The following is a 26,097-nucleotide window of genomic DNA, read 5'->3' as shown; positions in this document are numbered from 1 at the left end:
AGGTAGTGATTGATGAGGTTTCCAGTCTTCTAGGGCAACAAGGCTTGTGAAGGGCTTGGAAAATATGCCCTATGAGGAGAGACTGAAGGAACTGGGGCTGTTCAGTCTGGGGAAAAGGAAGCTGAGGAGAAACACTATTGCTCTCTTCAAGTGCCTGAAAGGTGATTGCAGCAAGAGCAGGGCTGGTCTCTTCTCACTGGTGACAGGTGACAGGACGAGGGGAAATGGCCTCAAGTTGCACCAGAGGAAGTTTAGGTTGGATATCAGGAAATAATTCTTTACAGAAAGGGTTGTTAAGCACTGTAATACGCTCCACAGGGAGGTGATTGAGTCACCATCCCTGGATGTGTTTAAAAACCATTTGGATGTGGTGCTCAGGGACATGATTTAGTGAAAGGTTGTTAGAGTTAGGGTGGTATGGTTAGGCTGCGGTTGGATTTGGTGATCTTGAAGGTCTTTTCCAACCTGCACAATTCTGTGATTCTATGTGTTGGAAATATCCAAATAATTTTCCAGGCTGGTATCTGTGATAAAGTAGATTTTATTTGCAATTGCAATGGCGGGCCTCCTGCAAACAGGAGCGCACACAGAAAACAGTGTTACATCTTTTATCCCCTATTGCCTGACGCTTATCTCTTTCTCCCCTGGTTCCTCACTGGCTGGGTGCTGCAGGTTCACACTCTTTTGCAATGCTTCACTAATCATGCAAATACCAAGTAAAACAAATCCTTGCCACCCAAACACAAATATTTTAATTGGTTAATTGCCTCCTAACAATTGCTTTCTTAAACATCTGGTCATAACTTTCAGATGCCTGCTTTACAACATAAATGTAACCTCTTAATTGTTTAATTAACCCCTAGCATTTGTGCCCTTTACACTGGCTCATTGTTCTAGTCATCCATCTGTCCTTGCATAGAGATAAGCTTGGAAGGAGGACAGAGGGGAGTATCTTGGAGCCTGCCTGTGGCATCCTAACATTCCCACAGAGTGGGACAGTTCTGCTTTGTGTAAAGGCCCTGACTCCTTGAAAGCTTGTTAAATGTATTTCACTTCTGCTGGCCTAACGAACAACCTTACAATATGTTTCCTAGTTCAGACTACTGTGCCCACATTGTTCAGAACGTGTGAAGTCTACTGCAGCTTTGTGAGAAAGAGTTTGTCGAGTAATTTGGTAACTATGTTTCTAAAATATGTTACTAATATGTATATGGTATTTCTACTTTTCACATCAGCTATTTCTAAGGATATGCTATAGCTTACTTCTTTAGATCAATTGCCCTTTTCAATATCCAATGCAGAAACATCTTCACTTTCCACACTATGATTCTATTCCATGGTCTCTTCTACCGTCTAGCGTCCTTTCAGCATCATGACAGTCCAGCAGACAGCCTTTTGCTTCAGCCAATGGTCTTCCTCGCCTGCCCTCCGGATGAGCTTTCATTGCTGCGCGCTCAGTGGAACGCCTATTAGAAGTAATTTATAGTAAATACTTCTTCCAATCAGAAGCAACTCCGATCTTGGACGGCCACCTTCAGGAAAATGGGATTTTTGCATGTTTGTGTGCACATTATTTAAAAAAAAAAAAAAAAAAAAAAAAAAGCCACCGTTATCCATCGAGCGTATCAAACCTCCGGGTTTTCCAACCCACCGCTCCGTCCCCTCGCAGCTCCCCCCGCCCTCCGCCTTTGGTACGTCCCGGCGGCCCGCGGTGCGTGCCGGGAGGCTCTGCGGTGGGGCCGCTGGGTGCGGGCGGCGGGCTGCTCCCGCCATGGCGCTCAACAAGTCGATGCACGCGCGCAACCGCTACAAGGACAAGCCGCCCGACTTCGCCTACCTGGCCGGCAAGTACCCCGAGTTCCGGCAGCACGTACAGACCACCCTGGCCGGCAGGGTGAGGTAGGCGGCCGCGGGGAGCGGGTTTCCGAGCTGCGCGCGTGTCGGGCCCCAACGCGACGTCTGTTTGTGTTTTCAGCCTGAACTTCAAGGACCCCGAGGCGGTGAGAGCTCTGACGTGTACCCTTCTGAAGGAGGATTTTGGACTCACCATTGACATCCCTCTGGAAAGGCTCATTCCGACCGTCCCCTTGAGGCTGAACTACATCCACTGGGTGGAGGATCTCATTGGCCATCAGGATGCTGACAAGCGAGTGCTTAGGCGGGGCATTGACATAGGTATTTACTGCGAGCTGTCTGTATAGCAAAGTGTTTAATTAGTCCGTTATTTACGGCTAATGAAGTGTTTTTGAGAAAACAAATGTGTGGGAAGTCGGTTGTATTTTTTTTTTCTCTGTCTTCTTTTAACTGATGAGTTATGTTAGCATTTTAGACACACACACTAGAGCTTATGAACTGCGTAGTAATTCTTTCTAGGGTTCCTTCACTAAGGTATTTTTTCTGTGTGTTGTGGTTTAACCCAGCAAGCAGCTGAATGCTGTTCAGCACTTTGCTCACTCCCCCCTGCAGTGGGATGGGGAGGAGAATTGGGGAAAAAATGGCAGAACTCTTAAGCTGAGATAAAAACGATTCACTGGGCCAGAAAAGGAAGATAGAGCAGTAATTCTGATTATAATTATTTATATATATATATACACACACACACACACACAAAACACATGACACACAGTTCAGTTGCTTACTACTCAACAACCAATGCCCTACCAGCCCCCAGCAGTGACGGACCCTCCTTTCCCCCCTTCCATTTGCCAGCTCCCCTCAATTTTATAGTTTATCTTCACATGAAGTCATATGGTATGGAATATCCCTTTGGCCAGGTTAGGTGGGCTCTCTTGGTTCTGTTCCCTCCCAGCTCCTTGTGCCTCCAACCTCCTCACAGGCAGGACAGTATGAGAAGCTGAGAAACTGAAACATCCTTGGCTCTGTACAGCACTGCTCAGCAACAGCTGAAACATTAGTGTGTTATCAAAACTGTTTTTCTCTTAAAGCCAAAGCACAGCATCATAGCAGACACTAGGAGGGCATTCTGTCCCACCTGAAATTCTGTGGTTTCAGGTGTGTGTGACAGATGATTGGTCTGTGTTTAAAAAAAACCAAAACACAACACAACAAAAACCTTAAATTATTATTTTCTTAGTTCTTTCACGATTTAAGTTTTAAAAGAGGCTTAATTAGGAACCGAGGAAGCTACTAGCATAGGCATCTGTTGATTGAAAATGATTTTCTGTAGAAAACAAGATATAGTTTAAATTGGACTGAACAGCCACGGGTGTATGATACCAGCCAGTGCATGTGTCTGAGAGCTTTGCTTGTCTTTATTATGAAAATGCTGCAGTTACTGACTTTCCTCAAAGTTTGGGTTCAGTAATCTCAGTTACTATGCAAATATTTGTCATGAATGTTTTCTAGCTTATTGTTATTTGTTGGTGTAATTTTTCAGTTCTTGCATTCTTGGCTTGGTTTCAAGTAGGCTGTGAAGATTTGTATCATCATGTGGCATGGGCACAGCTACTTTCATAACTTCAAAACTCGATAGCTGACTTCAACACAGTTGTCATTAGATAGGATTTTCAAAAACAATTCCCATGGACCTCTGGATATAAGTGTGCATGCTTTTCCTTGCTTACTGTTGTTGTTTTTTTATGTTTCAATAAATCCGTATAATAGTAGATGCCTGATAAATCTCTGATTTCTGGTTTTTAAAGTTTTTAGTAATTGGATCACCTGGATGTGCCATACGTTTTAAAAATAATCCTTTTGTGCTGCAGTGTATTTCAGTTCATTACCAAGTTTTTATCTGGTTACCTTTGTAGAGATCTTAACTGGCACCCCTGCTGTTCTTTTTTTTGTTTTTTTTTTTCTTTTTGTCAATAGGAAAAAAGTCTGTGATATCAGATTTCCTTTTTGTGTGTGAGTGGTTGCTGCGTGCATCAAAGTAAAATTACTCGTGATACTTGACAGAAGATAGAAAAATACAGAAAAAGATACATTTTGGCATTTTTTTCTTAGTAAAACAGGATACATTTGGCTTTCTCTGTATAAATTATTGCAAAAGTGGGAAAATTGCTGAAGAAAAGAAGTTGATAATCTACTAGAAAACGTATTCTAGGGAGGATTGCAGCGTTCTCTGTTCATAATGCATCTTTCACAATGCTGTGTTTTAAATTACTTCTTAAATTTATTCACTAAAGAACTGAGTAATGGGTGATTGGTGAGCAGTGCTTTCTTGAAATTAATTCTTTTTGTTACTTAACGTGCATGATTGCTGTGTATAATGCTAGAGACTTATTTTGCTTTCTTCATATGTTTTTTACATCTGCAGGGACAGGGGCGTCGTGCATATACCCATTACTTGGATCAACGTTGAATGGCTGGTATTTTCTTGCAACAGAAGTGGATGACATGTGCTTCAATTATGCCAAGAAGAATGTGGAACAGAATAACTTGTCTGATCTTATAAAAGGTATGGTGTAATAGGCTATTTAGTGGCAAACGAATGTTGTGGCCTATTTTTTTTGTCATGTTCAAGTGGCATATCAGAACCAATATTCCTGCCAATATGTGCTCTGTCATTTTTACTTGCAGAGTGTTTGCTAAGGTCCATGTATGCTTAAAACGAAAAGTCACAGCTTGTTCAAAATGGCAAGTGTGGAAAAAGAGCTATTCATCTTTACAAAAATCTATAAGTTAAACTAAATCCTAGGGAGCTTTTCTCTCTCCATGTTTCCTTCTGTTACTGAAGCATTTCTTAGAGTCCGTGCTGTTTCGGCTACTAGGAGACATGGAGTATTCCCCTCAAATAATTTACATGACACTAATACATGTACTTTGTACAGAGTCAATCCTTATTCTTCATTTCTGAGTTAAGTCTTAGCAGTGCTTAACAGTGTGGTAGTAGCAGAGTGCTAGACTCTATCTATGGAAGAGCTTGGAAAAATATCAATGAGGGTTTTATACACTGTAAAGCTGGTCCATTATTCATCTCTGAAATAAAAATTCTGATTCTGCAAGATTTTGGGAGTATTCTTTCTACCGGAATATTTTCCTCTTGGCCTGTCCCTGTCAGTCTTGAAGACCCAGATCTTGACGTGGGGAACAATGATAGTATTTAATCATTCTCATTGTAGGATTCTTAGTGGTGTGGTGGTGTTACACTTCGCAGGAAATAGCTCCAGCATAGGAAAATGTCTTAGTTGTAGCTGTAATGCCAACAGTGATAGTCTGAGGTAAATAATTGACTGCTGTTGAGCAGAGCAACAGGGCAGGGAGTGCCACTAAGGGTACATGTAGCTGGCAGCTTCCTGTAATTGATCTACCCTGTGACTTCTTAATTCCTGGGTCTGAAGTGTTTAGCTAGAGCTGATTATGCTGCTGTAATCAGTAACTAATTTAGCAACGTGCGTTTTGGAGTCAGGTTGAAAATGGTTCAGCATGTGTTCCTTTTTTCCTCCAAATGATTTTTGTCATGTTTCAAAAGACTGTCTTGAAATTTTTGCTGGGTAGCTTTATCCGGAGATTATTTTACAATATAATCTTTATTCTTCAAATGAAAGCTTTTACATTTGTAGTTGCAGCAGAGAACTTAGTGCAACTCATGCAGTTAATTGTTGATTTAAAGACTCACGTCTTCCACTATGTGTATACCCATAAGCTGTTTATATGCTACTCCTTAACCTAAAGTCTTTATTTGCATGCTGATGTTATGCTTTTTTTGTAGAGTATGTTGCTAAGAAAGTGCAGTTTTTATCCAGTATATTGCTTCAAGAAACGCAGAAATAAAAATGACACATTTGATGAAATATAGCACTCCTTACTGACTAAATCCTTCTTTTCTATTAGTGGTTAAGGTACCACAGAAGACTCTTCTAATGGATGCGCTGAAAGAAGAATCTGAGATAATTTACGATTTCTGCATGTGCAACCCTCCTTTTTTTGCCAACCAATTGGAAGCGAAGGTAAGTTAGCAAACTAAAAGTTGTGAGTGAGTACTTACTCCTGTGTTCACTGAGTGGGAGGGTATCCTCTTTGTCACTTTAAACCTCTTCTCTTTGGGAAAGTTCTATGGAAAATCCCAAATTGTTACAAAATAGCATTGAAGTATTTTCTTTCTGTGGCCCTCTGCCCCAAAAGAAATATTGAAGAACTCAGAACTGCTATCCTATCTCAAGTGGATTTTTTTCACAAGATTTTGTTGTCTTTGAGAGTTGGTTTAGCAAGTAGACTGCTACTAAATCTAAAATTCAGTGCCCACTACATAGGCTTATTTGTAACGTATTTTTGTCTATTACCCATGGTGGCAATGTGGGGAGGATAGAGGCGGTGACTTTTGCTACTGACTGAAAATTGAGTTAGGATATAGTTTGAAAGTAATCCTTTTAAAAAACGTTTAACAATTTTAATTAATCTCAAATAATCTTTCTTATCCAGGGAGTAAATTCTCGAAATCCACGGCGCCCTCCCCCAAGTTCTGTAAATACAGGAGGGATCACTGAAATCATGGCCGAGGGGGGAGAGCTAGAGTTTGTCAAGAGAATTATTCATGATAGCTTACAACTGAAAAAGAGGTTACGGTAAGTACCTTCTTCTGGTTAAATGTTGACCTGCTTCTTTGTCTGAAGTAATGTGAAAGTGGTGTTTTAGTAAAGAATGTAACTGTGGTCCAGTTTAGTTCACGTACTCAGTCTCAGTTTATATCAAATTAATTGTTCCTGACATCAAATTATTACAAGTCATTAGAGGAGATGTTTGAAGGCAGAAAGCAAAAAAGCCCTTACCAGTGGCACTCATAGCTTGCATCTGAATTAGCACATGTGGTCACCATTTATTGTTAGGTTCATCTGGGACAGGAGGATGTATGTCAACTCCTAGTAATCTCTTCATCACCTGGAAGCTCTTCTCTTTTCCTGGTTGAATTTTGATATCTTACAGATTTATTTACTAAAGGGCAGTGTTGTACTGAATGCTATCTGATGTGAATATAAGCTGAAATAATAATTGTAGTGAGATCTTCTACTGAACAAGAAAAAATAGCATGTCTTCAGTTTTTCAGACAACCCTTCCCACTAAGCGGTGTTGTTCTGTATGTTATTCCTCTAGCTCTGCTGGGAGCTTCCTTCAGATTTTTTAATATACTTCTAAAATACAGCTGCCACAATTTTGGTGTTACTACCAGAGCTTCGTCAGTGTTCCAAGCAAAGGAAATTCAGCCTTCTGTCTGTATATTCAAGATGTGCTTCTTGAGACTCTTTTGGGGCACTGCATTATGATCTCATCCATCTGATGCCAGTTCTTTTATTTAGAATGTATGTTTTCTACTGATGAATCTGTGGAAAAAAAAATATAAATAATATGTTCATTTTTTGGAAAAGTAGGACAAAGCGAAACAGGACTCTATTAGAAGTGCTTCTGTCCTGTAGTTCTTTCAAGGGAAAAAAAAAAAAAGGAGGTTTCAGTTTTGTAAACCTGGGAGAACTTGATACAGAAATAACAGCTTGCTTAAAATACTCTTTCGTGTTTTGTTAGAAACAAGGTTTGGCAACAGTACCAAAGGGCATGAGTTGTGAACTGTTAATAGAGAGGACTGAGACTCCTGTTGGCCAGGAGGCTTTATTGACTTATTCCACCTCCTCGTCCCTTCTTCTTCAACTAGAAGTTGAAGGTTTGGTATTTAGTAGTTTTGTGGAAGAAGTGTGTTTTATTTTTGCCAGGAATATTGGGATTTCATGTAAGTATTACTCTGTGAAATTCTTTATATTGTACTGTGCGGAAAATCAACTTAACTGCAGTATTAAGGAACAGTTATTTAAGAGAGGATAACAAGACTTGAGAAGTAAGTTAAATGAAGAGCAGAAGTGTATTGCTTGGAGATACTGAAGATGAGAAGCTAAGTGAAAGGATTAGCTCCAGCTAAACAAATTTCTTTTTTTTAAGGTGGGAGAGTGTTTTATTTCTCATATGGTAATAGGAACCTGGATAATCAGTTATGAATGAGCAGAATTGGCAATCAATAGGTCAGCCTCTTAAGCACATATGCTTGTCAGTAACTGAATATTTCTTCTTACGCTGATTGTGCTCCAAGGAAAGTCACAGATTATTGTAAGGAATGATATCTTACATGTAATTAAGGTCACTTTTTGAGACATGATTCCTGCTTGTTCAGATGCTGTTTCAATATTAATATCATCATATTTTCTGAGAACACATTCTCCTCTCTAGTCTGTCTTTGCTCCTTTCCTGTTTCATGTTGTACTGTCGTAGTACTCTATTTAAGACTAAGATTGCTCTTAAGACTCTTTAAGACTGCTCTTTTTGTTTTTTAATTTGATATTGTTCATGCAGATTTCAGATCCAGGTAGTTCTTTTTGTTAGTTTCCCTTTTCCCTTGATCTGTGTTTGTAAAAACTCTTTGTTGTTTATTGTCTGCAGGTGGTACAGTTGTATGCTGGGGAAGAAATGCAGTTTAGCACCGTTGAAAGAGGAACTTAAAATCCAGGGGGTAAGTTCAACATATCCTGTGTATGTTGAATTCATTATGAACTTTTACACACTTTCTTCCCTGTGATGTACTGTCAGCACCTCATTAAAATGAGAGAAATCCTTGTGAGCTTCGTACAGAAGAACTGAGGTTTCCTTTTGTATTCTTGGGACTATGAATTCCATTTTGATTAGTTTCGTAATCACTATTATAGTAGATCTGGAGTTACATTTGTTTTAACCAAGCTGTGTGATGGTTCAGATTAGAATATGGCATTCATGTTCCAAAAAATTCAATTTATTATTGGAATTTTGATAGATATAGGAATTCAAAGGTAGGAAAAAAATCTAGAATAGAGATTTTCCTCTGTCTGTCTGTCTCCGTGTCTCATTTCTGTCTCCCTCCCTCTCCCTCTCTTTCTCTTGTACATGTGTGCTCTGTTTTAGGCAGTACTCAAAAGTTATATTTTTCTATTTGTTTGGTTTTTGCTGTATAGAGCTGGGGCTTATGCTCTGGAGCTGACAACAGTTCAGAGTGAACTGGGATGGTTGGTAGTTATCCTGGACCGTATATAGCACATCCTTAATACCATACATAAATACTGTACGACATTCATGACATTCATGTATGGAAAGACTATATAATGCTAACATTGGGTCTGAGTTTTATGTGTAAGGGCAATTTTTTTTTTTTTTTTTTTTTTTTTTTTAACAAAGATACAGACATGCCCAGAAAAATGGCCCTGCTTACTTTCCCAGCGATACATTGCCTTTGTTCTGTGTCCCTTTTATTCAACATTCAAATGTGGAACAGGAGCAGGTTCCGAACAGGGAAAAAGAATGTGCTTTTTGCAGAGACAGAATGCACCTAAAGGGTAGTGTTGTATGTCTCTGAACTTGAACTTGGAGTCCTCAAAGTGCACAGATGTGGTAGGTAGAGATGGGAAATTTCAGTCACTGTTACCAGCCTTGACACCTAACAGCTTCATGTGTCACTAACAACTATGAGCTGTGTCAGAAGGAATTTCCGTTCCTGCCTTGAGGAACTGTGCTAACTCTTGTTGCTTAAGAATGTATGGAGTACAACAGTGTTATTTATTAATACAAACGAAAATTTTATATTGCTACTTCACATAGGTTCCTAAAGTTACTCACACAGAATTCTGTCAAGGACGTACTATGAGATGGGCACTGGCATGGAGTTTCTATGATGATGTGCAAGTACCTGTAAGTACCTTAGTTTTGTCTTGCTTTTCTATGTCTGTGCTTCTTATTTGAGGAAGAGCCTAATGAGATGTAAGTACAACAGCTGTGAAAGGAGCTGCTCTCCATCAGAAAGGAATATTGATGGAGTAAGCTGTTTGGACAGTGGGTTTTGTTAATTGGCTTCCAGTCTGTTAGCAGTTGTTACATGTGATCCATTATGACCTGTGTATCGGGAGGGAAAAAGAAACCTGCAGGGATTTCCTGTGAGTTTCAGTGGAGGTATGGGTCACTTGTAACTCCAGAAAGCGTATGTAGATATTACAAATTTGGGCTAGATTTAAACTTAAAATTTTCTCCTGAGAACTTGATTTTAATTTTCATGTGGATTCTTGTTACCAAATAAATATGAATATGTTTTAGCTGCTTTAGACCTGAATATTTCATAGAATCATAGAATGGCTTGGGTTGGAAGGGACCCCAAGGATCATCAGGTTCCAACTTGCCACAGGCAAAGTTGCCAACTGCTAAATCAAGTTCTAGATCAGATTTCCCAGGGCCCCATCCAACCTGGCCTTAAACATCCTAAAGGATGGGGCGTTCACAACTTCTCTGGGCAGCCTGTTCCAGCATCTCATCGTTCACCATTCTCAGTAAAAAATTTCCCCTGATATCAAGTCTCAATCTTCTCTCCTTTAGTTTAAAACCATTCCCTCTTGTCTTATCACTATCTACCCCTGTAAAAAGTTGATTTTGCTCATGTTTATAAACTCCCCTTAAATATTGAAAGGCCGCAATGAGGTCTTCCTACAGCTTTCTCTTTTCCAGGCTGAACAAGCTCAGTTCCTTCAGCCTATCTTCATAGGAGAGGTGCTCCAGCCCTTGGATAATCTCTGTGGCCTTCCTCTGGACCCTCACCAGAAGCTCCACATCTTTCCTTTGTTGTAGGCCCCAGATTTAGACAAAGTATTCCTAGCAGTGGCTTTATAAGGGCAGAGTACAGTGGGACAGTCACCACCCTTGCCCTGCTGCCCCCCTCTCTTCTGATGGTACTGAGGATACCATTGTCCTTCCCAGCTGCAAGTACACACTGCTGGCTCATGTTAAGTTTTTTATCAGTCATGACCCTTAAGTCTTTCTCAGTAGGACTACTCTCAAGGAGTTCTTCTTCCAGCTTGTATACATATCTGAGATTATCTCAACACAAATGCAATACCTTGCACTTTGCTTTGTTGAACCTCATTAAATCACAAGGGCCCACATTTTGAGTTTATTAAGGTCCCTCTGGATGGCATTACTTCCGTCTGCTGTATCAATTGCATCTCTCAACTTGGTGTCATCAGTAAACTTACTGAGGTGCACTCAACCCCCTTCATCTATGTCATCGATAAAGGCATTAAAAGAGTACCGGACCCAAGATGGACTGCTGGGGGATGCTGCTCATGACTGGCCTCCACCTGGTTATAGATTCATTGACCATAACCCTCTGATTGGAACTTCCAACCAATTCCTTATCCATCGAATAGTCCACCCTTCAGTCCATCTCTCTCCAATTTGGAGATAAGGCTGTGGTGGGGGATCATGTCAAAGGCCTTGCAGAAGTCCAGGTAGATGACATCAGTTGCCTTCTCTTTGTCCACCAATGCTGTCACTCCATCTTAGAAGGCCACCAGATTGGTGAGATATAACCTTCCCTTGGTGAAGCCTTGCTAGTTGTCTTGGATCACCTGCTCATCCCTCATGTGCCTTAACGTGTCTTCCAGAAAAAAGTGTTCCATGATCTTCCCAGGCATAGAAGTGAGGTGCCATATGAGGCCTGTAGTTCTCCAGGTCTTCCTTTCTCCCTTTCTTAAAAATGGAAGTGATGTTTTCCTTTTTCCAGTCCCCAGGGAGTTCACTGACTTTTCAAATATCGTGGAGAGCAGCTCAGCAACCACGTCAGCCAGCTCTCTTAGGACCCTGGGATGCTTGCCATCTGGTCCCGTTCAGTCTTGTGAATCAGTCTCGGACTTTCTCTGCCCTTACAGTGGGGGAGAGTTTGCTCCCCCAGTTCCTATCTGGAGGTTCAGGTTCAGGTATGTGAGAATCCTGGCTGCCTGTGAAGACTGAGTTAAATAACCCATTGAGTACCTCAGCCTTCCCCATTTCTGTTGTAGTCAGTTCTCCTTTCTCATTTAGCAGAGGAGGTGCACTCTCTTTGTCCTGTCTCTTGACCACTGTACCTGTGAATCCCGTCTTGTTGATGTGAATGTCCCTCACCAAGTTCAGTTCCAGCTGTGCCTTGACTTTCCTAATCCCATCTCTGCAAGTCCAGACAGCATCCCTGTATTCTTCCCAGGTGACACATTGTTGCTTCCACTACCTGTACTTGTCCTTTTTTTCTTCAGTTTGACCAGTAGGTTCTTGCCAAGCCACATTGGTTTCCTGTGTTCTCTGCCTGCTTATTTTGAGGGATGGAGAGTTCTTGCACTCTCAGAAAGGCATCCTTCAAGAGTAGCCAGCTTTGTTCCACTCCTTTGTCTCTAAGGACTTCTTCCCAGGAGACCTCATGCAACAATTCCTTGAACAGCCTGAAGTTTGCTCTCCTAAAGTTTAAGGTCCTAACTCCATTCTTTGCCAGGCCTGTGTTCCTTGAGATCATGAACTCAATCAGGGCATGGTTTAAAAAAGTCCAAACATGATCATAAATAGAGCTTGTTCACCTTAAGGTGAGACTGTTGCTTTTTTGATCCATATCTACATGTAATGTAAGATAAGTACAGGCAATAACCAAACTTGGAGGATTTTACAAGTAAATTTTCAATTAACTTGAATCACTGTGTGGATATTAGCACCTGATCTGTATTCTCATGAGCAGCCAAATGTTGTCAGCTCACCAAGAGCTAACAGTTTGAAAGAAGTGGTTAAGGTTTTTGGCTGACATAAGAAGATAAAGTCCCTCTGTTTATCAGACTAGCACAAAGTACATTTGAGATCTTTCTATCTGATAACTCTTTGGAGTAAAGTGAAACACAGGGTATGTTAGCAACTATTTAGTGGTTTAGATACACTGTTAATTCATAGGTATTGTGAGTACAAACACAGATATTGTGAGTACAAAAGTCATTAATACTGCATAGCACTGTATTTTTTTGGTGTTATACTGCTTTTGTTTCTTCTTTTAGTCACCTCCCTCTAAGAAAAGAAAGCTAGAAAAACCTCGAAAACCAATTACATTTACAGTCTTGGCTTCTACAGTCAAAGAGTTGTCCATCAAAGCTGCAGCGATGGGCTGGGATGCTGTAGAAGGCATTGCTGTTGTTAGAGCCTGGATAGAGAAGATTCTTGCTGATTTAAAGGTAAAATATTAAGTGTTAGATGTTACAATAGCCTACTTTAATGTGTGTGAATGAATAATTTGAAGTTCTTCTGTCTTCAATAGGTTCAGCATAAGCGTGTTCCTTGTGGGAAAGATGAAGTTAGCCTTTTTGTGACTGCCATTGAAAACTCCTGGGTTCATCTGAGGAGGAAGAAACGAGAGAGAGTAAGGCAATTACGAGAACTTCCTCGAGCTTCTAATGATGTTCTGCAAGCAATGGAAGAGGGAAAAAACAGTGAGAACAGTGTGAGCAACAGTTTGGACTGTGAAAAACCCAAGACTGAAGACTCTGAAACTGAGCTTGTGGCACCTGATGAGGATGTCCACTTGACTGCAGACAATGAGCTAAGGGACGAGTCGGCCACCAAAGAACTTAGTGAGCGTATGGAGGAGGAGGAGATGGAAGCAAAGCAGGCAGAAGCATCATATAATGAAGGTTCCAGTAGTGCAAAGCAGGGACCTCAGCCTTCAGAGCAAACTAGTGATCTATCAGCTGAAAAAGGACAAAGTCCCAAGGAAACCAGTAGGTGTTTCCTCTTTAAGTGTTTAATGAACGTGAAGAAAGAAGGAAATGATGTATTAGTAGAAATGCACTGGGTTGAAGGACAGAACAGAGACTTAATGAACCAGCTGTGCACATACCTACGGAACCAAGTTCTTCGGTTGGTTGCTAGTTAGCCTTTTATCTCACTTTGGTAAAAATGAGTCTTCAAGTTTTATAAACTATTTTTGATGGTTTAAATGGTTAAATGGTTAGCAAAATAAGATTTCCCCTTAAACATTAGTAAAATGAAAATTAAAGCTCTTTTTAATGTTAAATAGCTTTTTTTTTTTTAAAGCTGCAAGTACATGAAGTATGACTTCATGTGCAATGAAGGACAAAGAAGTAATATATCTTATTTTTCAGTTATAAAACTATGTGTTGCAGTGAAACGCATCTATGCTGTGACCATTTCAAATAATGACAATGCTCTTTTTTTTTTCTTATCTTGTGTAATAGGTTTATATATTGTTAGTATGTAGACTAGTACTTTACTGAAATATAGACTAGTACTTTGCTGAAATATTTTCTTCAGTATTTTCGTACAAATGCAGGAAATTGGTCTGCCTTGGGAGTTGCCTTCTGCAGCGACGAGTCCTCAGCCAGGGCTATAAGTACACCTCTCGTCCCTGTGATGTGATTAGCCTTTGGCCTACAGCGTAGCAATATGCATACATCCTTTAAGCGTTGACTGATTAAAGAAAGAAACATTTTAGAAACACGGTGTATTTCTGTACTGTTCTTCGGTTTACGCCTCGTGGAGCCGACCCGACCGCTAGGGGCACCCGGGCTGGAAGCCGCGGGGCGGGGCTGCCGTTTGAATGGCGCGGCGGGAAGATGGCGGCGACACCTCTAACAGCGTCGCCGCGGCCTCGGCGGCGGGGCTTCGCGGCGCGGCTGGCGGCAGGACGGCCCGGGCTGCCCCGTTCGGCCCCGCGGCTCCCTGCCGCGCAGTGCTCAGCCCCCCGCCCGGCCTCGAGGTCTCCCTACGATGCAGCGGGAGCCCCGGCGGTTGCTCGGCAGGTAGCAAGAGGGCAGGCGGAGGGGCGGCGGGGTGCGCTGGGCTGGGGACCCCGCGTGGGTGAAGGGACGTCCCGGCAGGAGGAGGGGAGCCGGGTGGGCTCGCCGGTGCGAAGCACGGGCTGGTTTCTCCTTGCGGGAAGCGGCCGCAGCTGGGGTGTGCGTTCGCGCTAAAAGGCCGGCAGTGCACAAAGGTGAAGCCAAGGGTCTTTCTGTCTTTATCATAAATTCGGCGTTTAGCTGAGGAAGGCAAAAGCGTGCTGGTTCCGCACACGCCGCTGAAGCGGGGCTCGTTTATGGTGCACGCCGTGTATCGGCGGGCCTTGGCCTCTAGGTGCTGCCCTAATACAGCAATCAGCGCAGTCTGTCCGGCTGCGCTAACGATTCCAGCCGCTGGAATGATTGCATCTGGAAGTACCACGTTTCTGGTTAACGTGCATCATCCTGCTTTTTATTCTCTCGTAGCGTTTTTCTAGTAGGTAAAAAAAGGTTGATGCAGTATTATACCTACGCACGTAAACTTTAAATTTGAAGCTTCCTAAGGCACGAGTTTTCAAACTCGCATTCAGTGTTAATCTAAAGGAATTCTTCCAACACTAGAGCCATGTCATCCTTTACCTGTGCAGTCTTTCATAGGCAGCTTGTTGGTGTTAGCATTAGGAGAAAAGCTTGAGATCCAATTATACATCTATTTGTTTGGGTTTGTTTTTTTTTAAGTTATTATGAACCCTCATTCTGCCGTACTAGTGATATTTTAGGGTAGAGAAATCTGGCCACTTCTAAATGCCCCATGGAAACTTGTTTTGCTTGTAACACACTGTTGTTCACTCTGGATATGCTGAATGTTTTATTTAGTATTTCATAGTGCCCAAATCATAAACAGTGAAACAACTATTTCAGAGCTAAGATGTGATAGCTTTTTATGTAATTGTTCAGGGGAGAATGGTTGTGCACCATTGATAGCTAGATTGGAGTTAACCTAAAAAAGTAGCTGCAGTTTTTGTTTGTTATCTGTAAATACTAGCATGCATAAGCAGCCTGTATTTTCCTGATCGTGTTTGCCCTTATTCTTTTACAACAGTGTTAAACCCTTTTTAGGTTATTACTTTTTTTAATACGGTGTTGGAAGAATGGGTGCAATTGTGTCATTATACACAGTTACTTGTTTTTCATGTGGATTTGATAATGTCTTTCACAAAGTGCTGCTATGGGAACTAAGTAGACATGGAAGGCATTACTGTGGATCAGAAATCTGTTTTCTGTCTCAGATGAGGAAAAGGACAAAAGGTTTGGGTTTCCTTAATGATTAGGAAAAAGAGAGAACCGTAGAGGAGACAGTATCTGTAGCCAGCACAAAAGTATTTAGACAAGAAATGAGAAGCAAAGAACTTAATTAAACTAAAGGAGCTGGCAGTGTGGTGAAGATACTAATCAGTGTTGAAAAACAGATGTAACTGTGCAGAGTAGCTTGAGCTGCCTTTTGATTTTACATTATTTAGATTTTTTTCTGTGAAGTGAGAAAGAGCCTGGGCAGTTCTGTAATCTGTGAGAACTACTGAGGGCTCCGCAGCAGTAATCTAAAAAGCAAATGGTCTGAGTAAGGGTAAGATGGCAAATACATTGTAATGCTGCTAACCTAATCAGTGCTGAAATTCTGCTCCAGTCTGTATTTGGTCCTGATTACTCTGTCTCAAAAGCAAATATCAGAGTGAGAGTTTGGCGAAGAAATTATTTGGCTGTGAAAAAACTAATTGGAGGAGAAATTAAAAAGATGATGTCAAGAGATGAGAAGAATGATAAAATATGCATGGGAAATATTGAAAAATATAGGCAAGTTAATGCTCTGTTAAGTTTTCTGCATAATGACGAGGCTGTAAAGAAGTTTGACCTTTAGGTATATTACCTAAGTGACCTTATGTTCAAGGGTAGTACTGTTTCTGTTCTTGTTTTTGTTTTCCTTCCAAAGGGCAATATCAACAGGTAAATGTTCCTGAAGATCAAGCTGACAAGTTGCTCCTTGCAAGCTGGGGTCTTCCTAAGGCAGTCTTGGAGAAATATCACAGTCTAGGAGTAGTACAGATGTTTGAATGGCAAGCAGAGTGCCTAATGCTCGGACAAGTTCTGGAAGGGAAGAACCTGGTTTACTCAGGTATGCAAGCATAACAGAACTAAATTTAACCCCCTAAATTTCCCAGTGCCATTCCAAGAACATACTGCTGCAGAATGTTGCTGAACTGGCAGATTAAAAGGTCGACATTCTCTTTATTCTGGAGAGACTCCCCTAAGAGAAAATTTACTTTTCTGTCCTGTTGCTGTAAAAAGTACGTGGCTTGATGGCCCGCTTTTCAGATGGGGAGAGTAATTTTCTATTTTCTCTATTACAGTTCCTTTAGAAACTGATAGTTTGAAGTCCACACTCTCTTTCATTACAGACTAGGCAACCAGGAACTGAATGATACCAGCAATGGCAGATTTAAATACTCCTGAATTTTTTAATTTATTATGTAATTCCTTCAGTACCTCCGTCATTTATTCTTAATGTGCTTGGGGTGCATGGAATAGAAGGGGAGGTGGGATGGGTGGGCTAGAAATCCATAGGAAATTACAATTTGGGATGTCTACCCCAAATTGGTCCCAATCAGCACTAGGATCATGATCAGCTTAGAGGAGGGGTAGAATGATTTTTCTGAGGCTTGTATTTGAGTTTTATTACTTGGCTCCAGAAGATGTTGGGTTAGCATATTGAGGGGCTAGGTCAGTGAGAAGGTGGCTAAGCTCTCCTTTCCAACCAAGAGACTGTAGTGCTTTTTTCATTTCTTCCCTCTCACTTGCTTATCTAAGCTGCTGTTTCTTCCAGAGCAGAAATGAGAGCACAAACCTTGGTGAAAACAGAGTAAGAGACACTAGAAGAGAAATTGTCTGCAGACCTCTTGACCCATTTGTGGGGATAACTGCAAAAGCAGTTGTAGAGAAGAAAATTGAAGAGTCTTGCCCCAAGCTTCCTATTGTTTTCTGTGCTAGTTTTAAGATGTTTGATTCTTTGATATATTTTTTTTCTATTACTTTAAAAATTAATAAAAATATACATTTATTTTCAGCTCCTACCAGTGCTGGAAAGACTCTTGTTGCAGAATTGCTCATTTTGAAGCGAGTCTTAGAGACTCGTAAGAAAGCTCTTTTCATCCTTCCCTTTGTCTCTGTGGCCAAAGAGAAGAAATGTTATCTGCAGGTGAGTAGCATGCAAGGATACTGATTGTATGGCTTATAGCTGTTGAGTCATGTTTATTAAATAAATGATTTTCATGGATTTGAGGGGAGAAAAATATTCCAGAGTTGTTTCAGAGAGAATGTGTAGATAGAATGATATTTTTTGGGGGGAAAGATTTTCATGTAAAATATTGTTTCCATTAGCTAATGTGTCAAAATCATAAAAATTACTAAAGGCAACAGTGAAATCAGAAGGCCTTTTTTTTTTTTCATTAGTTTGACACTTTGGATTTTATTAAACTTAGTAATATTTCCTAGTTAAGATACCAGCTGAGTGCAAAAGCTACTTTGTAGAGACTGATAGTAGAAAAGTGCTATTTCTTTAATCTTGTAAAGCTGGAGAATTATCAATATCATATTCTGATTCTTCGGGCCAGTGGTTTGGTTTTAGCTGCACACTTGAAATCATAAGATATCCTACTCATCTGCTTCAAAATATTTGTATCTTTTGTTAATATGTGCGTAGTATGCCAAAGCTTTGTCCTTACAATGATGTGCCTTGGAAGAAAAGAAGTCACTGTTCCTTGACTTTCAGCTGAGATATTTGATGTTTCTGTGTTTGATGCCCAACATTCAGCTTTTCCTCCATATTTTTTTTCGAGAGTGAGGCTTCTCTGTACAACTGCAATTATAAACTGTTGTACTGTGTGCTCTCTAACTTCCTTAATAGTAAGTTACGCTTTCCTATGAAAAAGTGTTCTCCATCTCAGTTATATTTACATTATCCTGCAATATGTATTGTTTGGCTTCTTTGGCTTTGGGAATAAATACAAATGACAGTGGAGTGTGGGATAAGGAGCAGTAACTGTGAGAGCTATGGTTTTAATTTGATTTGTTGGCATTAAAAGTGTTAGGGATCATGGTTGTAGCATGCATAGACTTTCAGTAATTCCAGCAAGTGTCGGTCAGAATCCAGATTTATAACCTTGGCACAACATTCTGTATCCTTTGGAAAACAGGCCCTATTTCAGGAGGTGAATGTGAGAGTTGAAGGCTACATGGGAAGCATCTCTCCTGCTGGACGTTTCTCCTCGCTGGATGTTGCTGTCTGCACCATTGAGAAAGCCAATGGTCTAATCAATAGGCTAATAGAAGAAAACCAAATGGACTCACTGGGTAAAATGCTAAGGCCTGACTGCCAAGAGGATGAGATTTTTTTTTACGTAATCTGATTACATCTAAATTCATGAGATAGTTTGTGTTTACTCAGTTCCCTGTCTGACAGGCATGATGTACAGTCAATCTGAGCATTTTTCTTCTTTCAGAGCATTTCTGATTTGGATTTAGGAATCCAGTCTGGGCTATTCTATGTAGCCCAGTGGCAGGAAAGTATATTGGTAAAACTGCAGCTTTATTTTGTCTGCTATGAAAGACAGTCCGTGGGTAGGAATCATTTGCAATAACCAGCGATTCTCATAACTAAAAAGTGTCTTCTAATTAGTGAAGTTGAGTTAAAATTCTGAAATTTAAGTCCAAGAACGTTTTGTTTGTTTGGGACAAGGACTGTACATATGCCATCAGTGGTATATCTTCAGCTAGTTTGAGGAAGAGGAGGAATTAAGTTAATTGCTCACTGGGTTCTAAATATTGAATATGTAGAGATCCTCTGGGTAGGCATGGTGACTAGAAAGGCTTTGGCACACACATTTCTCTCTTGTAGTATACTCAAAATCTCTCTGTCTTTGTAGCATAGACTTCTGGGTCATCATGGCCCTGACAGCCACTAGATAATATTGGTACTCATTTAATGCTTGGGAGGAGATATAAAACCTGGAAGAACCATACGTGCCCTTGGAGAGAGATGTGTTTTCCTAGACCAATTAGAAATTTGTTCTTCTATTTGCTTGTCTGCTCAGAAAAACTATACCTAGTTTTATTTTATACAATACTCCCTCCTGTCTTTGCTCTGCCCTGTAACATAGCTGGCTGCTATTTCTGAAGTACAAAAGCAGGAAAAATAAATGACTACCAAGCTGATATGAGACTTCCACTTAAAAAATTGCTGTTCCATGTTCATCTGGGGTCCTAATATTCTTGAGAATAGTTTTTTAAACACAACAGACAGTAAGAGAAATAAAGCCTTTCAGATTTTGTAGGAGTATGAGATCATGAGATAGCACATTCATACCAGGACAACAGGGGCTGGATCACTGTGAACTCTTTATACTGCCAGTAGACTGGAAGATGAGTAGGTAACCATGGTTGTGCTGCATTTTTAAATCATGTGAATTGAAGCTGCTGCAATCTGACTCAGTTCTCAAATGCATGTCTTCATCTCTTCCCTAGCAAGAGAACTGATAATCATGCAGTTATTGATTTTAATATATGGTTCAAAGTGTGCTACTCAGTTAAAGATATTTTTTTTTCTTTTTGTTTGTTTTAAGTAGGGTTTATTTGGTGATAGGTCACCATGTTTTCCAAGCTGCACTACCAGCACGAGGCAAAGAGCATGGTTCTAACATCCTTATTTATGTTGACTTGTGTGCTTTGTAAGCATAACCAGGGTACTAAAATGTATTGTTTAATGCTAGCAATTTTCAGAAGCTGGAGACATGCCAAGTTCCTTTTTTGGCAGCTCCATTCCATCACCACAGTTTTTGGTACTCTGTAAGAAGAATGTGCATGAGAAGTGTCATATACTTCCAAGTACCAGGAGTTATATGGCTCTTTTCAGGCACATTCTTCTCACAAAGCAGTATAACCAGAGAAGTGAACGCTAAATCTGAGTTTCAGTATTGTGTCCCCAGCACTAATAGCTCTAAAGTGTGATATTTTTCTTTCACCATTTGGAAACACCTCTGCTGCAACCCTTTGTTTTCCTTGTGTCCCAGCATAACTATACACCTGAAATAAGAATGTTTTTTTCTTTATTTGTTTACTTGAAAGCAATTTTTGAATTAAAATTTAAAAAATAATCTTTAACAAATCAACATCTTTTTCTATTTGGAGATACATCTTCATAAAAATTGCAAAATACAGGCATGAGCTGAAAGTGCCTTTTAACTATCACCTCAAGTAAACTTGTCTAATACTGCAAGGTTGCATGATGCCTTCTAATTAATTCTAAATTTAGACTGCTTCGTAACAAGGGTGTTTTATCTTTGAGATGAGTTATTGAGAGATGACTGCAGTTCTGGCCGGATTCCATCTTCAGCTCAAACTGTTCCTTTTGTTGATGTCAGCCCCCTGCTGATAGCTCACATTGCCTTTGGAAGCTGTTGAGAGAAATTCAAATTCCCTGCCTGGCAGAGCTCTCTTTGCTATATGAAACAGTTAAAAGCACTTTCATGTTGGTAATTATTGTACAACGTATGACAGTTTTAGAAATCTAGATACACAGGAAATGCTGCTCTTGTTGTTCAGAGTCTTGATACTGATGCTAGAGATGTTTTTAGGAGAGCAGAATAGAGAAGGATCTGGGAGTGGATTTGTAATGTGCAGTTGTGTTACCAAAGTTGTTTCTGAATTTAAACTTGAGATTAAAAAAATTCTAGCTTCTTTGTATTTGAAAGCAAAAAGAAAATCAAATCCTGCCTGTCATTAAGATCTTTGAACTGAATTTGGGCCTGAAGTAGTCTAGTTATTGTAAAATACTGCTGTGTGAGATTTCTCAGGTACTTCTACCCTTTTTTTTTGGTCAGCAGTCTTCTAGGGGCACCTAATTTGCAGGCAGAAAGCAGAAACTGTGGGTAGTCTCATTTCAGTAGCAATGCAGAATGATGAAATTACGGCCCTATTTGTACTCCTGAGCTTATTGCTGAGTATAAAATGTCATAGAATGCTGGGAGATGTAGTTTTCCTTGACTACAGTTCCATTTTAAGCTGAGAACAGCCTTGTGAAAAATACCATTTATGTGATAGCTCCTGCTATGTCATCCCTGTGATGCATTCTGAGTTCTGCTCAGAGGGAGGAACCATGTGTGTGTGACAGCCAGGTCTCACCAGCATAGACACTGCTATGGTAGCATACAACACAGCTTTAGTGTGGGTTTGAATGTTTTGGTTTTTTTTTATAGCTATATAGCAATAGAAGGTATAGAACATGTGTAGAAAAACAGCAACACGGCCTGTGTTTTGTGCTATAGATCTTGTCCACTAGTGTCCTATATTTCATTTTAGGAAGCAAAATCTGCTGCTTTTTGACACAAAGGTTGTGTGAATTTTGGTTTGGTAGACTTATTATACTGTCCTGTCTGAATTGCTGGAAGAATTTAGTTGGACTGCTGTATGGGAAAGCAAGGACAGCTTCTTCTGGTACCTGAATAATTGTGCGTTTTTTGATCAGTGAGTCAGGAATTTTACAAGAAAGCACCAAAAAGAAGAAGTAGAGGAAGACAGAGGGACTGCCTGGGTGGGATTTTGTAAAAGCATCTGCAGTGCTTTTGTAACTTAAATGGCTTGAAAGAAAAGGGAGGAAAAAACAGAGAAAGAAGGAATGTGTGTAGGAAGGAGAAAATAACGAGAAGGAAAATAGCATTGAAGTAGATAATATAAGGTCACATTTGCCCTTTAGCTCCTGCTATCATAGTTGTACCAGGAAGATATTACGTAGCTCTGCCATAGAAGAAAATTTCCACAGCAGTAGAACTAATGAAGCCTGAGGTCCTGTATGACCTGTCCCTTTTAAAAATAAACAAAGAGAAACAGCAAAAAACCTGCACAGCCTTTCTTCAGCCTTTCCCAAGTTCCTGTGGCTCTGCTGGCTGCTCAGAAAAGGAGCAAACTTTGGCAAGTTGGGACGTATGCAGAAGGTATGCCGAATGGCTGAGATGTTGCCATCCTGTGATTTTACCCCTGGGGAGACCCTAATCTGCCCTGTTATCTCCGGATGCTGATACTCAGAAAGTTTCTCAGACAATATTTTTTTCCAGTATTTTTACTGATCTTTCAAATGCTATGGAATTTCAGTTAATCATGTGAAATATGAAAGGATTGAAGCTGTCAACAGTTTGGATGTTTATTAGTTATAACCTGAGTGCTTCTCATTATTAGGAGTGGTGGTTGTGGATGAGTTGCATATGCTTGGAGACTCTCATCGAGGATATCTGTTGGAACTCCTTCTGACCAAAGTTCGATACATTACAGAGAAAGCTGCAAAAAGGTGGGTAGACCAGGATGTTTGCCTTGTAATGCCAAATTACAGGTGGCTTAAATATTTTGTTCTCTGAGTAATTGGAAATTTGGGTTAGCTCCATGGCTTTTACGTGACTTGGACTATTTTGGTTATTAAGATCTCATCATATTACCTCTCCAGGGTCCTGCTTTTGTAGACAAAACTTCTTTTCCTCAAGGTTTTTAATTTGTGTGCTACCTTGGGAGTCATTCTCTCAGGAAAAGAAAGAAGGTGAAGCTTTCCTTTACTTTTTTTTTTTTTAATCCTGTTTATTTAAACAAACAAACAAACAACAAGACAATCCAAACCACAAAATAACAAAACTGACTTAGGTTTTTTTGTAATATTTTTCCTAGACAAAGGCAAATGGAAAAAATGTTGTATTCAACTTCCTAGTCTTTACTAGTTAAGCTGACAGAAGAGTTAAAATGAAGTTTTTTCAGCACACTGAAACTCAGATTTTGGCAGCTTTTCATAGCTGCTTCCTGTCTTGTGAGTCATACTAGTTCTAGAGTAAGCCTACAGTACCTCATTAGTTCTAGAGTAACTGCTTTTTTGGCACCTGACACCCAGCTGGATCATCTAGACAGCATTTTCCTTGTTAATTTCCAGGATACAGCACTGCCCCAGATTGAAGCATTTCTGACATTTTTCTTATTCTGGAGTCCACTATACTTAAGATCAGCATGAGTGGCTTTGACACTTTATTTCCCTTGTGTTGTCTTGCATGTGCAGGATAGATGCAAGACCACTCTCAATTTCCTTCCTTGCATTGAATCTGTCAGGGAAAAAAAGATACATCAAGAAATGTTCTTAGGAAGACACAATACTTCAGCCTTCGCTATATAAACACTGAGGCTCAGATCCTTCATCTCTGTCATGGCCAAGTGGACAGTGGTCCTTCATGCCACTTGCTGTCAGGAAGGATGCAACCCTTTCCCTTTTGTTTTATTTTTGTACTTTTAATTTTTAATGGGAGCCCATTTGTTCAAAGTTTTTAATAGGTCATTCCAACCTGACCTATTATCAGAATGACCAGTGCTTTTGAGAGCTTCTTAAATGGTTAATTGGATATCCCACTGAAGTATGAATCTGTGTCTTTGCACCAAAAGAAATGTTCTCTGATGGCTACTGTCAGTATCAGTGCTGTTGCTCCTTAGCAAAGCTTTTGCAAAACAAATTTCTGCAGTGGATTTTTATCTCCCACCAGTCAAAAAGAATGCCTTGGAACTGGATTTTTTTTTTTTTTTTTTTCATGGTAAAAATTTGCTCTGGAGGAAAAACAGTCAACATACGTGGTGTTCTAGCAAATGCTAGAAGAGCTTGGATAAGAGTCTTTTTCTCCACATCTTCTTATTTCTGTCTTGCTTTTTTACTCTTGCTCTTGGGTTGTCTTGTTTCCTTTATCTTGCCTCTTCCAGGGTTACCAGATTCAGGCCATCTCTGAGCTCACATTGACTTATGAGACATTTTTAGTTTTTTAAAGCCTCAATTTGTTACTGATATTGTAGATGGACAGTACAAACAAGTAGATTTAAAATGTAGGCTCAGGAGCATAAAAAAAGCCCACAGAATTATAATGTGGGTCTAAAAGCCTGAATTACAATATACACTTGGGTATCTAAATTAATAGTTTGTGTTTTTGTGTCTGTTATGAATTCATTACTTCCCACTGACTTCAGTGGAAGTTATTGATCGATACTGAGAACTGAAGCTGCTTTCTTCTTTGCTGAACTAATGGCTTTGGTTCCAAACTCTAGGAAGACCTCAGTCTAGTGTTATTTGTCCTGAAATCAAAACAAATTGAAGTATCTTAATTAAGACATTTAAGTGTAGAAACACTGCAGTGGAAACTGGGCTTTGCTTATTTCAGTGCTCTTGTTAATTGCAAGGAAATAGTTGGTTGTTTACTTTCAGTTTCTCCAAATATGCAGTTTAAAGAAGCGTAAAGTTTAGATTCAAAATGATAAAAAGTATTGAATGCATACCTTTTCAGTGTGTTTGTTAAGAACATAGTGTGACTTCTATCTTTTTCAAGAAGCTTATAAAAATAGCTTTGTCCTTTAGACCCTTGAAGGAAATAGGGTTCATTTTTTTCTGAAGGCTGTTTTCCAGAAGACTAGCTTGTCTTGTAACTAAATTTCAATTTCTTTAACTGCTTCCAGAAAGGCAAAGATGACGAGTCCTGGTTTTGGAGGAATACAGGTAGTAGGCATGAGCGCTACCCTCCCTAACTTGGGACTCCTAGCCTCATGGTTAGATGCGGAATTGTACTGTACAGATTTTCGCCCTGTGCCCCTCAAGGAGTGGGTGAAAATTGGCAACAACATTTATGACTCTTCCATGAATTTGGTGCGAGAATTCCAGCCCAAACTTCAACTGAAGGTAACAAAACTCTAAGCAGTGGCTTTTGGCATAGGACTTTTTCTCTAGGTCAAGTTAAAAAGACAGCTACTGGTATGTTTTTAGTTTTTTTTAATAGGTGATATTCCCAACTTTGTTGTTTATTTTATAGACTGTATGCTTACACTAAGGGAAAAATGTACTACATTTTTGTCGTTACTGATTATCCAAACAAACAGTCATGAACTCCTTGAAGTTTCTTGAATCTGACTTGAAGAAGTTAGATTTGAAGCAGTTAGATCTTGTCTCTGAACACTTGATAGATACATCAAGCTTGGTTCTCCCTCTTAGCCACCCCTCTACCTTGTGTCCTGAAATTGACTTAATTTTCATAGACAAAGATTTCCTAGATATCCCAACAAATTTGCATTAATCATTGGGAAAATGTATTTTCTTTAAATACTGTATTGTACCTGCTTATGTTAAGCTGCTGAATGATCTAGTTTTGTCAGTGATTATAAGGTGGGTGTCCACTTTAATTCTTCTGAATCTATTTTCAGTATTTACTATTTCTCTGCACTGAAAAAAAAAAGTTATGGATAATGAGTATAATGATTTGGAAGAACAAAATGGATGAGAAATGTGCCATTCCTACTTGTAGATTTGGAGTCTTTGAACTGTGAATTCTCTTCCCAGTCCTTTGAGCTGCTGTGTGTAAATACTAGTGGGGCAATTGGACAAGGTGGGCTAAATGTCAGAAATGTCTTGAGAGCACTCACACCTTCTTGTGTGCAAGCAGCAGTAGCATGGTGGGTCCTCAAA

General features: G+C 40.0%; 2 protein-coding genes across 2 annotated transcripts in view; both read left to right on the top strand.

Annotated features, from left to right (window-relative positions):
* The first annotated feature begins 1,725 nt into the window (after window positions 1-1,725).
* On the top strand, window positions 1,726-14,251 carry METTL16 (methyltransferase 16, N6-methyladenosine). Its single transcript, XM_042867894.1, has 9 exons — window positions 1,726-1,899; window positions 1,976-2,175; window positions 4,280-4,420; window positions 5,797-5,912; window positions 6,385-6,527; window positions 8,383-8,452; window positions 9,568-9,657; window positions 12,798-12,971; window positions 13,055-14,251. The coding sequence occupies exons 1-9, from the start codon at window positions 1,772-1,774 to the stop codon at window positions 13,667-13,669; spliced, it is 1,677 nt and encodes a 558-aa protein (XP_042723828.1). The 5' UTR covers window positions 1,726-1,771; the 3' UTR covers window positions 13,670-14,251.
* Window positions 14,252-14,353: 102 nt separating this feature from the next.
* POLQ (DNA polymerase theta) overlaps window positions 14,354-26,097 on the top strand; it is a 55,815-nt gene continuing 44,071 nt past the window's right edge. The window contains exons 1-7 of the mRNA XM_042867893.1: window positions 14,354-14,543; window positions 14,634-14,648; window positions 16,519-16,701; window positions 17,651-17,781; window positions 18,779-18,935; window positions 22,812-22,920; window positions 25,098-25,317. Of these exons, the coding sequence (XP_042723827.1) occupies window positions 14,354-14,543; window positions 14,634-14,648; window positions 16,519-16,701; window positions 17,651-17,781; window positions 18,779-18,935; window positions 22,812-22,920; window positions 25,098-25,317 (1,005 nt within the window). The remainder of the gene's footprint in view (window positions 14,544-14,633; window positions 14,649-16,518; window positions 16,702-17,650; window positions 17,782-18,778; window positions 18,936-22,811; window positions 22,921-25,097; window positions 25,318-26,097) is intronic.

The sequence above is a fragment of the Lagopus leucura genome, unplaced genomic scaffold (assembly GCF_019238085.1).
Source record: "Lagopus leucura isolate 7727_CA_CO unplaced genomic scaffold, USGS_WTPT01 Super-Scaffold_100001, whole genome shotgun sequence".
Taxonomy (NCBI): Eukaryota; Metazoa; Chordata; class Aves; order Galliformes; family Phasianidae; genus Lagopus; species Lagopus leucura.
Note: the sequence above shows the minus strand (reverse complement) of the source record. Positions and strands in the feature narration are given on the sequence as shown.